This window comes from Sebastes fasciatus, chromosome 13 (genome assembly GCF_043250625.1).
Source record: "Sebastes fasciatus isolate fSebFas1 chromosome 13, fSebFas1.pri, whole genome shotgun sequence".
NCBI lineage: Eukaryota > Metazoa > Chordata > Actinopteri > Perciformes > Sebastidae > Sebastes > Sebastes fasciatus.
Window position 1 is genome coordinate 15,875,435 of NC_133807.1, and position 14,891 is coordinate 15,890,325.

At 38.7% G+C, this 14,891-nt stretch overlaps 2 protein-coding genes across 3 annotated transcripts; one reads left to right on the forward strand and one right to left on the reverse strand.

The window, feature by feature from the left end:
• Positions 1–59: 59 nt before the first annotated feature.
• On the forward strand, positions 60–5,237 carry LOC141780532 (amine sulfotransferase-like). 2 transcript variants are annotated; one of them, XM_074655799.1, is made up of 7 exons: positions 60–159; positions 1,296–1,444; positions 1,553–1,758; positions 3,194–3,320; positions 3,929–4,023; positions 4,162–4,333; positions 4,410–5,237. In XM_074655799.1, coding segments are annotated over exons 1-7 (861 nt in total). In that variant the 5' UTR covers positions 60–157; the 3' UTR covers positions 4,520–5,237. The 2 variants fall into 2 exon arrangements, with proteins under 2 accessions (XP_074511900.1, XP_074511901.1); XM_074655800.1 differs by lacking the exon at positions 60–159 and having other exon boundaries at positions 1,183–1,444.
• Positions 5,228–14,133, reverse strand: eif3d (eukaryotic translation initiation factor 3, subunit D). Its single transcript, XM_074655798.1, has 16 exons — positions 13,994–14,133; positions 12,128–12,253; positions 11,896–11,941; positions 11,427–11,563; positions 11,220–11,305; positions 11,002–11,074; positions 10,219–10,334; positions 10,011–10,143; positions 9,758–9,905; positions 8,755–8,885; positions 8,439–8,524; positions 7,497–7,626; positions 7,131–7,273; positions 6,135–6,327; positions 5,923–6,016; positions 5,228–5,342 (listed from the first exon to the last, which is right to left on the reverse strand). The coding sequence occupies exons 2-16, from the start codon at positions 12,248–12,250 to the stop codon at positions 5,329–5,331; spliced, it is 1,653 nt and encodes a 550-aa protein (XP_074511899.1). The 5' UTR covers positions 12,251–12,253; positions 13,994–14,133; the 3' UTR covers positions 5,228–5,328.
• Between the last annotated feature and the right edge of the window lie 758 nt (positions 14,134–14,891).

Sequence of the window (14,891 nt, forward strand, 5' to 3'; positions counted from 1 at the left end):
GTAACTGTAAAAAAGGCCATGTCTCCTCCCCCAATCACCTGTGCCCGATCATGCGCTGTGCACTGAACAGGCTCCCCAATACAGCACTGAGAGTGAAACACAATTGAGGAGAGGACGGCTGGACTTTGGACATTTCTTTCTGTGTGCGTCCATGTAAATGTGAGTTTGTTATGTTTAATGTATATATATTAGACTAGTATTAATAATTAGTAACTCTAACTGTATGTAAGCCTTTTTCTATGTAGATGCCTGTATTATTTTAGGCTCACCTTTGTTGCTAATGTTTATTCACTATTAGTTCTAATCACTCTACTGTTGTGTTTTGTTGTTACAGAACCACACAAACTATTATTTGTCTGCTTCATCTGCTGAGATAAACAGCCATAAACATACACTTGGACTCCGCATCTTATTCTTCTACAATCACACCTGAGCATGACATAGTGTCCTGACCCGACACCCTGAAGCGTTTGCTGCCACTACTGATTTATAAGAACACACACATTCTCTCATACAGTAGCTGTTATGATATGAGTCACAATAATGCTTTATAACCCATGTTTGGACTTCACACATGAGCAGAAAACACTAATAAAACATAGTTGGCCAATGAGTTGTCTTTATTGAACGTCAAAAGGAATTAAATTGTGTTGAAGCTTTCGTCGCTGGAGCTGACTCCTCACTTCAGTTCTCTTCATCTAGAACAAAAAAAAAGAAAACTGTTTTCTATCCGTGAACAAAACAGGTTTAATATGGAAACAGGTTATGTAAGTTACCAGATAACTGCTGTTAGAAAAGGTTGTAAAAAATATTCTCTCCCTATTTATACACACAAAAACACATTATAGTCTATTCAAATGTAAAGTGAGTTTATCCCAACTCATCAATGTGCTTTTTTTCATTGACAGTCTATGTATGCCTGTAAATCACTGATAATAATTCAAAGTTTTACAAAAAAATCCTATGGTTTACAGACTAAGCTTGCCTCTACATGATATATAAGGTTATACTACTGTTAATATAATATGCTCAGTGTTCACAGGTTAATAGACTCCAGAGGTTTTTTAAACATTAAAACATCAACACTGTTATATTTCAAGCTTACTGTTGGTGGCAGTGTGCACCCAGCTGTTAGTATTTTAGATGTATGCCTATACATGATGAAGCCGACTGGCAATAACATGCACAAATCAAAGTCCAGTTAAAGTCATTCCAGCTACTGCAGCTGTGAGCTGAGAGGTTTTTCTGCTCTACTCTGGTCCCTAACATTTCTCTCATTGTTCTGTGTGATTCAGGAGAAACATGGAGCAGATCACCGACTATCTCTGCAGGTATAAAAACTTCACCTTTGCCGTTGGTGACACAACTCCAGAGCACATAGATTCTCTCCAGAGCTTTGAAATTCGAGATGGTGACGTATTCCTTGTCACTTATCCAAAGTCAGGTGAGGGAGACAAACTGTTGTGCATCACATTATTTGCATTTACAGTTTTTTGTCCATTGCTGGGAGCACATTTACTGATCAGGTGTGATGTCTCATGATGACCCACAGGTACTATATGGACTCAACAGATCATCATCTCCATCTGTGAGTTAGACGGCGCTCTGCATGAATATGCAAACAACATGGAGCAGATGCCGTGGCTGGAGTTCAGCGTGGGTCGAGAAGATTTCCCCCTACGACCCTCTCCACGGCTCTTCACCTCTCACCTACCCCCGGCTCTCGTGCCTCCGGGACTGAAGGACAAGAAGGCAAAGGTCAGTATTTTATGGAAGTCCAAAACAGTATGAATATGTGTATTAAAGGTCCCGTATTATAAAAAAGTGAGATTTTCATATTTTTTTTTATTATAAAGCAGGTTTAAGTCCTATATAAATACTGTGAAAGTATCGAAACACTCAATCCACAGGGAAATACACACAGCCCATATTCAGAAACTCTGCATTTGAAACAAGCCGTTAGGATTTCTGCCCAGTCGTGATGTCACGAATATACAATATTTAGACCCTTTACTCAGTTTTAAACGTAAACATTCTAAATGTGTCCCAGTTTATTTCCTGTTGCAGTGTATGTGAATGACATCAGCTGACAGGAAGTACACATGGACCCAAGCTGATGGCTAGCAACGCAATTCTGTTGCAATTCCGTTGAAATGCACTAAAACGGAGCGTTTCAGACAGAGGGTAAATACAGGTATATTCAGACAGACAGTATGAGGAAAATAAAGTTTTTTTTTTTAACATTAGAGCATGTAAACATTTTCTAGTAGAAACACAAAATACAAGTATGAACCCGAAAAGGAGCATGATATGGGACCTTTAATATACTTTGTATATTACTTTGCACTTCATTGGTATTTCCACTTCTGGTTAGATGCTAAAATGCATTTCGTTGACTCAGTACATGTACTCTGTGGAATGACAACAAAGTTGAAACTCATCTAATCTAAAAGTTTAAAAGATGTATTAGGAAAGTTAAATGATAAATCTGAAAATCAGTGGTGGAAGTGGAAAACAATGGCTCAGCCAGCGCAAACTAACTTTACCGCTGATCACATGCAGAAGGCTTAAGACCCATGTAACCATGGTAACTGTGTTGCTTGACTCCTCCGTCCATTCAGTTACATAAAGAAATTAAAGGACCAGTGTGTAACAATTAGGGGGATCTATTGGCAGAAAATTGAATATAATATTAATAAGCATGTTTTCTTTAGTGTATAATCACCTGAAAATAAGAATCATTGTGTTTTCGTTACCTTAGAATGAGCCGCTTACATGTATATAACGTTATTCGCTACAGTCACCGCCGCTCTCTCTCTCTTGCTTCACCACTCACTTCTCTCGTACACACACACTCTATGCACTAACTCTGCTCCAGCTGGCTCTAGAGAGGGACATTCACGTTTTCGCATCGGCCACCGTAGCTCTCCAACACGCTTGGCACACGGGAGAGGCTACTTACTGACATTATGAGATAGTTGGTCATAATTACGATAATTGTACATTTGACGTTCAAAGTAAAAAAGTTGTGACTTAATGTTTTTTTCTGTCACGAATGGGCTTTCAAAGGTATGTACATATGTGCCTAAACTAAAAATCAAGGTATCAATAAATGTGACTTATTTGAATGGAATTTGGCATGGAGGAGAGAACGGTTTGTACTCATCTCTGGGCTGATTTGTTTTTATGTTAGATTATCTATGTGATGCGGAATCCAAAGGACAATATCGTCTCCTATTACAACTTCAGTGGTAAATGGTGCGACATGGAGACTCCCAAGAGCTTTGAGGACTTCTTTGAGCAGTATCTGAGCGGCGACGGTAAGGAACCTCGACTCCAGAGTCTGAACGATGATGACCAGAGTCCAGTGCTGATATATTTTAAATTATAAAATTTCATAAAAAAGGTATAGTATAGCATGTCGTAAAATTGCATTAAAAATGTCAGTATAGTGTGTCATACAATTTCCAAAAAAAAATCATGGTATAGTATATCGAAAATTGTTTGAAAAAAAGTCATAGTATAAAGTGTCGTAATATTTCATGAATAAAAATCATAGTGTAGTATGTCGGAAAATGTTTGAAAGTCATAGTATAGTATGTCCAAAATAATTATAGTATAGGTTGTGGAAAAAATAAAAGAAAGTTATGTTACGTCATAAAAAAGTCATAGTAAATTCTCATAAAATGTCATAATATTGTATAATGAAAAAAGTCAGGATTGTATCTCAAAAAATGGCATAAAAAAATGTTTGTCATCCCTCCCCCTCCACCCACTATTTGTAAACTTTCCTCTGTCAAATAAAGGAAGAAAAAAAGAAAAGAAAAATGCTATAGCATGAAAATGATATTTTTATGGCACACTATACTATGGCTTTTTGTCATACTATAATATTTTATGGCATTCTATACTTTTATCTGTTATACAGTTGGAAGTTCATCCTGGTTTGACCACATCAGGGAGTGGCATTCAAACAGAGACCAGTACAACATCCTCTTCCTGACCTATGAGGACATGATCTTGGTAAGATGTGTTTTTTCCTGTGGTTGTTAAGCATTTGTGTGGCTTGGATACATTCATTTGAACATTTTAACTCTTAATAAAAACGGTAAAAACGTATTGGTTAGCCTTTAAACTTGTGGGCTTCTGTTTCTCTTTTAGCACCTGAAGGCAGCAGTAACCAAAATCTGCACTTTCCTAGGGAAAAACCTGAGTGAAGCAGCCATTGAGCAAGTTGTGGAAAAAGCTTCATTTGAGAGCATGAAGAAAGACACAAAAGCCAACTACGAGTTTCTGCCACAAGAGAAGATGAAGGGAGACTTCATGCGCAAAGGTAAAGTAATATAACTGCAGCTCCTGTGCAGACACACAAACAGCTATCAGTTCTATTTTTTTTCTTTTCATTGCAGGTAAGATCGGTGACTGGAAGAACACCTTTACTGCCGCTCAGAGTCAAAGAGTTGATCAACTCCTTCAGGAGAGACTCGGTGATCTGTCTCTGAAGTTCATCTGGGAGTAAACAGAGAAGCCACACCGACCATAAGATATTCACACTTAATCCTGTAAGATCCCCAAAATTTATGGATACTGTCGGTCTTGCACTTAAATCACAATAATTATTTATAATAGAGATGCACCGATCAGTCTCATATTTCAGATTTTTTTGCCCGGTCACATTTACACGTGTCCCATGACTGTTTTACATCAGCACACAGTAAAGTCACAGCCTCACACACACACACACACCGTCGGTATGGAAGTTCTTCAGTGAAGACATAAATCTCACAATTTATCACAACTGTAAATCCAAAATAAGCCGTGGAGGATTAGATCAGACACTTATATTATTGTTATTCATTCCCATGCATCCTGCTCAGAGTAATCCCAGTAATTGTAATCACTGTACTCAGTAAAAATGAGTATTGGGCAAAGGCAAATAGAGTGATGCAGGGATGAGGTATTTTTATAGTCCAACCAGGAAGTTAGCATCACCCTGGCTCCCTCGACAGAAAGCGAATGGGATTTTTCCATTGGGTTTTGGATTATTGCCGTTATTGGATTAGTTGAGTTGGAGTTAGCAAAAAAAATAAATCGTAATTGGCAAGTCAGACTTTTAAGAAATCGGCCAATAAAATAGCAATCGGTGCATCTCTACTTGATAACCTGTTTGGACTTCTGTACTGGGAAAAAACTAAGACACGTGAGCAGAAACCACAAATAAACACAGTTGGCCAATATGTTGTCTTTATTGAATGTCAAAAGGAATTAAGTTGTGTTTCTTTACGTATGGTGAAGGCTTGCTTTAGTCACTGGAGATGACTCCTCACTTCAGTTCTCTTCATCTAGAAGGAGAGAAAAGAAAACAGTTTTAATATGCAAACAGTGTCTGACAGGCGCTTTCACAAGCCATAGTCGGTTTGGCTGGTCCGAATCAGACTGAAATTGATAGTTTTGGTTTGTTTTCTATTTAGTCTGGTTCCGTTTTACAGTGCACAAATTAAAGCGGACCAAATTTAAAAATAATTAGCTGAAAGCAGCTGAGCAAATGCATCTTTTTTTGTCTCGAGAGCTGCCACTTCTATGCAGGGAATCACTGACTTACTCACTGATATATTGCTGTTGAAGTGTTTTCACTTTGACTCGGCACTGATCTGAAATGACTTTATAAACGTCACTATTTTTGTGGACCTTATTGAAGATATTCTGTATGTTTTCTTCAGCCCAGATGTCAAGCAAACATTCCTCAGTCCTCTCGAAAACAACAATTCATAGTTTCAGGTGATTTAAGGAGCCGTTCACATGCCGCATCTAAAACGTGTAGAAAACACCAGCCGTGCCGCTTTTATCCAACGTGCTGCGATGACGATGATGAAGTTGCGGTAATTTAGCTGTAAAAAAGTAGTTATACCAACTGAATCTCACCTTCTTCCTCCTCGTCCTCTTCATCTTCCTCTTCCTCCTCCTCTTCATCAGAGCTGAAGGTGCCATCGGGCAGGCTGTACACCCGAATCACTTGCTGTTTGCGAAAAAACAACAGAATATTGACCCATCAGCTCAACAGTATAACTACCTTTTAAAGCAGGGAGGTTTTATGCATCCTTGTAACAAAGCATGAAGAGGAAGTGACGGCTCACCTTGTTGGGGTCCTTGAGGATGAGGTACTTGCCCTCGTCCAGCTTGCGGCAGATATCGATGACGCAGCGGAGGATTCCCCAGGCGTTCTCCATGCTCAGGTTGATCTGGCTGGCGAACTCGTTGGGTTTGAACTGCTGGGTTCCCAGGACGACGTGGCGAGCGGAGTCCTTTACATGGTACCTAGACACGTACCTGAAGAACACACAGATATGCAACGACGTCAGTCGGTCCACGCTTTAACAAACTACTGCTCTGTTAGAATATGTGTTTGTCTCTATACAGGTAACTGCATCCTTCCTTACAACAGGCACAATGTGTTTGTGCTTCATTAATTAAAGACATATTAGTTTGTATCATGATGTTGTCATGTATGAAAAGACCTAAAATGAACACTGTAAGCGGACTACTTGATTACTTTAAGTGAATTATTAAAACAGCGTTTGTATAGGAATGATTGTGTCCAAGCTTTGGATCACTATAAGCGGTTTCTACTGTAAAAGAGTGGATGTTGAAGTAGAATGGGATTTATTGTTTTACTTTTTACCGTGGTATCAAATTGGTATCGAGAATCGTGGAATTTCACTGCTATTGATATCGACTACTAACTTTCTGATCATGACATCCGTAGGAGGCTTTAGTTTATAGTGATGTTGAACTGTTATACTGGCAGGTGTTTGTATTATTTTGTCCATCCCATTTATATCAATGAGGCTAGGTTAAATAACAAACTCACTTCTCTTTATAACACAAGGATTTATTGCAGGACTGTTGCGCATTAGTTTAGGTGTACCTAATAAACTGAGAAGTCAACTATCAACATTAACAGAAATCATCTTCAGTAACCCAATGTTATTATGCTGAATGTCCTTAGTGTTTCTATATTCTTGGTGACACTACAGTAGAATCTAAATGTTAATATTATGGTCTGGCCTCCATCTCTACATCTCCTGTTTCATGTACAGAGTGTGATAGGAGCTCTTGTGTGAGTTCCTCACCCCAGTTTGAGGTACTCTGATCCAGCCAGCATGGCGCAGCAGGTCCAGCGGGCCAGTTTGTAGCTGTTGTTCTTCAGCTCGGTGGCCAGGACGGCTCCTCGCTGAGAGTCCAGCTTCTGACGCCAGTCCACCCCGTTACAATACTGATGATGCAAGAGAGAAACAAAGGCTTTTTAGTTGTGAAAATTTGAAAAAAAAGGCATTAAAGGGACTCTATGTAAGAATCAGAAATTGCTTGTTAACAGCGACACCTGTGGCCGTTAAATCAACGAATTGATCAACACAGTGAGGCGACACACGTCAGCTAAAAAGTGTGACGATGATCACCCACTACTGAAACCTGTTTCCCGTCACACTGCCTCTTACCCTGGAGTCCCACTCGTTGAGGGTCTTGACGTTAATGAAGGACACTTCTCCGTTGGCACCGGTCATCACTCCGTCATGCTCACAGCGGACAATCAGATCAATGTCTTCCCCGAGCTTCCAGTGACGGTACCTAAAAAAACAAAAACAAGTTATTACATCTAATGACACCCACATATGAGAGTGCATGTTAGGAGAGTTTTATTTATCTTGTGATCATAGGATGAAAAAAATCGAATATTTCACATACAAGTAGCTTGTAAGTACTTTAAGCTATGTAGAGGCTTACAGCCGGGACACACTGGACGCATGAGCAGCACGTGGCGGCTGCCTCACTGAACTGCTGCTGCCAGCTGTTTCTTTCTACATAGATTTTGCCTTTCATAATGGCCATTTCATTTCATTATAAATGTCATTTATATTTATTTTAGACAGAAAAAGGTTAAGAGGCGTTTGCTAATTTGTAAGCCGTGCAAGTCACTGCATTTTCTACAACACTGACCTGCAATTATTTCAGAATAAAAGCCTTGTGTTAACAAATGAAGGAATTCTGGCCACAGAAAAAATATTAGGGGGCTTTTATTTTGAAACAGAAACAGAAAGTGTTGCGTTAAAAATTAAATATTAACTTTTACATTTTCTACAGATGTAGACATTGAAACTAAGTTTGTAGTAATGTTGCTGCGACGATGTCAATATACTGTCAAAAGATCATTTTCACTGTCTATTGTTGCTGTGAACCGCAGCTCGTTGTTAAAAATAGGCGAGATCTTGAATCTCAAGAAGAAACGCAGCCGCGCCGCTTTAACCTGTTAACATGGGCGCCGAAATAAAAAACAACAGGTTCTGCGACACACATGCGCTGCTCATGCGTCCAGTGTGTCCCGGCTGTTACAGATGTTTAATTTAAGTGACAGTAACTAACCAACAGGGTTCAGTGCCTACCTGTAGGCTACAGAAGCCACCTCACTCTTGTCCGCATCCTCTTCCACAAATGGGTTGGAGTTAGGAAACTTGTGCCGCTCTCCACCCTGAATAAAAGAAAACAAAAACATGACAAATGTTCATAAAATAGTGAATTCAGGTTAACTTGTGTTCTCTCCTCTTCAAGTTTGATGTCAGAAAATAAAAGTACGGTTAAGTTGATGTGTGATCAGTGCATCTCTTGATCTGTCTGTGTCTTCCCTTTCCCCGACTGGAAACAGAGGGAAACAGCTAGCCTGGCTAGTGGTAAGGGGTTTAAATGGTGTTGTGTTCTCACCATGCGTAAACACTGCTGGCTGAAGTTGTGGTTGATGTACGTGGCCTCCATCGCCAGGTTACGAGGAGAGTTGAAGGAGTTGCCCTCATCCTGCGGCGGCTCGTTGGCGGTCTCACTCACGGTAAGCAAATCTGAGAGGAGCAGTTACAGATGTTAAAACAACACAACTGGAAGGTAAAATGCAGTGGTGGACGAAGTATTCAGATCCAAGTACTAATACCACGCTGTGAAAATACTCCACTACAAGCAAAAGTCCTGCATTAAAAACTTGAAGTAAAAGTATACAAGTTTTATCCAGATTTTTTTTTTTTTTTTTTTTTAAACAGTGACAGTGTAAAGGTCTAAACATGCACGGGGTCTCAGGCAATGAACAGCACTGATTTCTCCAGGAATGCACTCAAATAAACTGGCACTGATCAGCTTGCGCAGTGGGCTAGTCATCATTGACCCCTGACCATCCAACAACAAGCTGCTACAGAAAAGTAAAACTCAAACCGGGATCTCAAGCTGCAACTAACGATTATTTTCATTGTCGATTATTTTGTTAGATCATATAAGATCAACATGATATGATATTTATATTGATTATTTGGATAACGATATGATGTGCCGATATCAAAAAGTCTGCTACGATTTGCCGAAATTCAGGGGCCTGCGATTGATATGTGACAATATCATTTTAACACAATCAGTTATGTTTAACACAAAGTGTTTATTGTTTTGTTTTGGACCGTGGTATCGAAGTGGTATCATCGTTACAACCCTAGTCCTGTGAGAACCACCTTATCTCCGAAAAGACAACTTTTCATGGTTACAGAAAAAACAGCCCTCTTCTGAGCTTTGTGACGATGCATTTTCCAGCTGATACAAGTGGCTTTTTAAAGAGTTTATTTAGCTTAAGATAAGTAACTAAAGCTGTCAGACAAATGTAGTGGAGTAAAAAGAGTACATAAAGACTGGTCTAACATATCTTTGTGTGTCAGTAGATCTGTCAAAGCCTCACCAAAGTCAGAGTTGTCTCTCTTGTCAAAGAACAGCTTGTTGCCCACTCTCTGCACGATGATGTCCCAGGAGTTGACTGAGCGTGTGCAGCACATCAAGGTGGCCAAGATGGCGTCGGTGGCAAACACATTACCCTGAGTCTTAGCCAGCTGGAAACAGAACAAAATGTTGTTGTAGAAAGAGAGCATCGAATCAGCGAGTTCTGGTTGATGTTGTGTTTACTGGAGCGGCTCATTATGTTACAATCTGAATACCTTGCGGATGACCGGATCGTCAGTGGTAGTGACGGTGTGGAAGATCCTCTTGATGCTTTTCAGCTGCTTCTCATTGCGGGTGGTGATCCGGTCAAAAGCTTTATCGTAGTGCTCCAAAGCACCGCAGCACTCACTGCAGGGAAACAACGGCTCGTCAACCTTCTGGATTTATACGTTCAATGACAAAGAGCAGGTGAGTTTCACTTACATGTCGAGAGGGTCAGCCACCTCCATGTATCTCATCTTCATCAGTCTGGGGAAGTCCATCTCCTCCTTCACCTCCCAGTCGCTCCGAACCTCCACTGAGGAGTCTCTGGGTTTCAGCTGGGCCATAAAGTATATGGACATAGGGAAGGGGTGTACAGAGGGAGAGAAGGAGTGTATAGAGGGAGAGAAGGGGTGTAGAGAGGGAGAGAGAGGGGGGGGGGGTTGTATGCGAAGAACAAATGTTAACACCCATGTCACCAAAACCCTAAACAACATGCTACAATAATACTTAGAGAACTTCCTCACTCTCAAAATACACCCTTTTGACATTTATATTTTAAAATCCTGGGGTCAAAAACAGACGTTTGTCTTTAGTATCCAGTTTAGAGCTGTAATTTATACTTATTTTCATTGACAGTTATTTTCTCGATGAATTGTTTGGTCTATAAAATGTCAGAAAATAGTGAAAAATGTCTATTTTAATTTCTCGGTCTTCTTTTTTTTTTTTTTACAAAACACGCAGTTTACAAAAACACCCGTGTACGTGTGGACGAGGCCTTATTTGTCCAGTCAACAGCCCAAAACCCAAACATTGTATATCACAAAGAAAAGCAGTACATTTTCAAGAAGCTAATCTTTGACATTTTTGCTTGAAAAATGACAAAAAAACGATTAATCGATTATCAAAATAGACGCTGATTATTTTCCTGTCTTATGAATAATCGATTAATGACTACTGGTTGCAGCTCTAATACAGTAATAAAATGGAATAACCGATCGATACCTGGGATTTCTGGTCCCACTTCTGACGGACACCAAACTGCTTCTGAAACTTCTTCTGCAGGCGCATACGATCCCTGAACAGACAAAAACTTGAAGTTAAACTGAAGTCTTTACAACATGATCAACGGTCAACACACAAGGTGCAGATGTGATGTCATACTGGGATCCAAAAAAAGAAACATTTGACAGAAAGTAAGCTAAAAACAGGACGTTTCTCACCTCTCCTTTTGCTTGGCGCTCTTCGGGAGCGTCTGCATGTTGAACTGAGTCATGTTCCTACGGTCCTTGTCCCTGCGCAGATTCCTCTGTTGAAACAAATAAACATGTTATGGGACCAGTTCAAATATAATATACAATACCTGTATTTTAAATCTACAATCAGGGTCAGTGTTCGGTGCGTCTGTGGCCTTCTGTGGTCTGTCGTACCTGAGCAAACCTCATGCGGTTCCTCTGGTAGGCTGTCTTCTGCGTCTTGGCCGTGTCCACAAGCTGGAAGCTCGTCTCATCCTCCTCGTGGAAGTAGGCGTACTGACTACCGCCTCCGAACTGAGAGGAATACTTATCTGAAGACAAAATAAATACATAAGAAATCAACTTGAAACTATGTAGTAATCACTGTTTCTTTTATTTACCCAACTAATGATGTTTAAAAGATTTCAACACTTCCACAAACAGTAGTGAACACATAACATTTGCTGTTTAAATATTAAGGCTATTGGGGGGTTTTCTTTTACGATTTTGAAATAGATTTTTAATGCCATAATCAATAAAATGGCTTCATTTGAGTCCTTGCGGAGGTAGAAGGAGGTTACCGCTTTTACTTTTATCTGAAGTAAAAGATACCAAATCATATTTTTAGGTGGAGGTAAATCTGGGGGACAGCCGTCTTACTCACTTGTGTATCTCTTGTCTTGATAAGTGGCTCCAGTCCAGTCAGCAACCTGACAGAGAGAACAAACAACGTGAGGAAAACAAAAGACAACTTTATAAGTATTTAACCTCTTTCACTTTTGAAAGAGGTTAAATATTCAGTACAGACATCATAAACACACATATGAGGAAGCTTTTTTTCTTAAGTTTGGAACAGCCAACTTTGGAGTGGAAAAGGTTAATGTGAGAAAACAAACCTTTCCCAGACGGTCTCCTTTGCTGAACGGCTGGTAGGGCATGTCTTTAAACTTATCTGGGACCGCACATGGACCCCATCCAGACGGATTGTCCTGGATCACAGGGGCGTTGAACTTCGCCATGACCTGAAGTCAGAATGAAAAAGTCAGACATCTGTAACCAGTCGCCTAAAATCATGTACAGACATTTTTTTTTAAAACAGTAACAGTGTAAAGGTCTAAACATGCACAGGGTCTCAGGCAATGAGCAGCACTGATTTCTCCAGCAATGCACTCAAATAAACAGGCACTGATCAGATGCGCAGTGGAAAAGTCATCATTGACCCCTGAACATCCAACAACAAGCTGGTACAGAAAAGTAAAACTCAAGTTGCAACTAGCCATCACTTTTATCATAGAATAAGCTGCTGATTACTTTTAATCAATTAGTTGTCAACTATTAAATTAATCGCCAACTATTTTGATAAATCGATTAATTGGTTTGATTCATTTTTTTAAAGAAAAAATTCTCTGATTGCAGCTTCTTAAATGTGATATTTTCTGGTTTCTTTACTCCTCTATGACTGTAAACTGAATATCTTTGAGTTGTGGACAAAACAAGATGGGGTGGGATTAAATAAGTTTATACTTCTTCTCACTCCTTTTCGAATCGGTAAATCAAGGCATCAAGTGTTTGACTATTTTTCCTTTGCTTTTCATTGTATGTAAATACTACTTGTTTCTGACTGTCCTCTTTTTGGTATGATCATTCTTTTTCTTTATTTTATGTTTTTGTATTCTACATGTTCAAAATAAATTTTGAAATGAAATAGACGTATTCTATTTCTTATTTTATCGTTGGTCATTAGTGCCTTTTATATATAAATGTATAGAATATTTATATATACACCTATATTATCACCACTTGTGTACGTAACAGTCCTGTCTATTCCTTGCCTTTATTTGTCCAGTTTTGTTTTTTTTGCTATTTCTTTCTCCTATTTCTGTGCAAGTACGTTTAAAGAGATGCATAAAACCAGAGTCAAACTCTTCAACATTATATATATATATATATATATTATATTATATAATATATATATTATATAATATTATACAATATATATATATATATATATTATAATATATATATATTATATTATATAATATATATCTCTCACTACACAAAAATACTCTACTACAAAATGTCTCCTATGGGGACTAACATCATCACACATGAATACAGTTGGGCTCATTGAATCCACAAGAGTCTCAGCTTTACAGTGATACCCAATGTATGTAATTCAAAGACTGTTTAGGGACCCCAGTATGCAGAAATATGTAAATACACTATTTTATAATAGGAGAAAATAACACATTTATACTGCATTCAAAAAACTGCATGTGATTGGCAAACAAATTTGATTCTGAAGTAGTGGAGTAGAAGTATAAAGTTGCATGAAATGGAAATACTCAAGTGAAGTAACGTTTAGTTACAAATACCATATGAGTACATGTTTACTAGCATCTCTTATCGACCAGCTGGCTCCACCTGGCTAACGTTAGCTTCACATGCTAACACAATGAGCTCACATGACTTTAGACCAGGACACATGCTGGATTCAGCGGAACCAACTCATTGTATTACATCAAAGGAGACTTGATTTCTTCTGGGTGGTGTATCTCCTCTCAGCTGTGACTCAGTTAGCTCTCAGGCGGCTAACCGTTAGCCGTGTTGCCAGGTGGCCTCGCTAGCACCAGGCTAGCTATGCTAAGCTAACTGTGGTTCAGGCCTCGTTCACGTTCACACGACTCGCTACGACTGATCTTCAAACACGACTGTAACCTGTGTCTGTTCATGTGTCTGTGTATATTTGATTGTAATCTCACCGTGAATGATGTTACACTCTATTCGGTCTTTTAATCCGGCCGGATCCTCAGGACGATGCGGCTGACCAACGGAGCGCCGCGGAGAAAGGAAGTGACGCGCTGCCGGAAAGCGGAAACTGGTTCTCTGCCGTAAAGCAGGACTTCCGGGTTAAACGTCAAATGAAATAAAACCTTTTGTAATGTTAAAGATAAAACATTACAGCATGTTTTTATCATGATCTGTTTTTATCATGATCTGTTTTTATCATGATCTGTTTTTATCATGATCTGTGTCAAAAAGATTTTGGGTTAATAATTAAAAAAAAGGGTCTCGAGACTCTTCCGTGCGTTTTATTTTCATGGTTTTAACCGGAAGTACTATTATTATTTTATTTATTATTATATATATTTATTTTGCACAATTTAAGACTATACAACATAACAAACAATAAATAAATGAATGATATAAAGTGCAGGATTAATAGGACAAGATTAATATAAAGAAATAATACGACTACCTAATAGTGATAACAAACAATATTATATATTATACTGTGCTATTGTGTCTAACTTAACGTTTTTGGCGACTGACAACAATGTAAATAGAGTATGTAAAACAAACAAATTAATACATTTACTATAATATTGGTACTGAACGGAACGGAAGTGCTGAGCCTTTTTTTTAATTCTCCACTGTGAGCACTGGAGGGCAGCAAACACTCAGGATTGTCTGGAAACTGTTATTAAAACAACTCAGTGATACAGTTTTACTAATACTGATGTTGTTGTTATCATTTAAATAATAAGTACAATAATTACAATTATAATGAGTTGTACACATTGATATTAACAACAATCATAATGATATTAATTATTATAATATAAATTATATACATACTCATTTAAATATAACATTGCA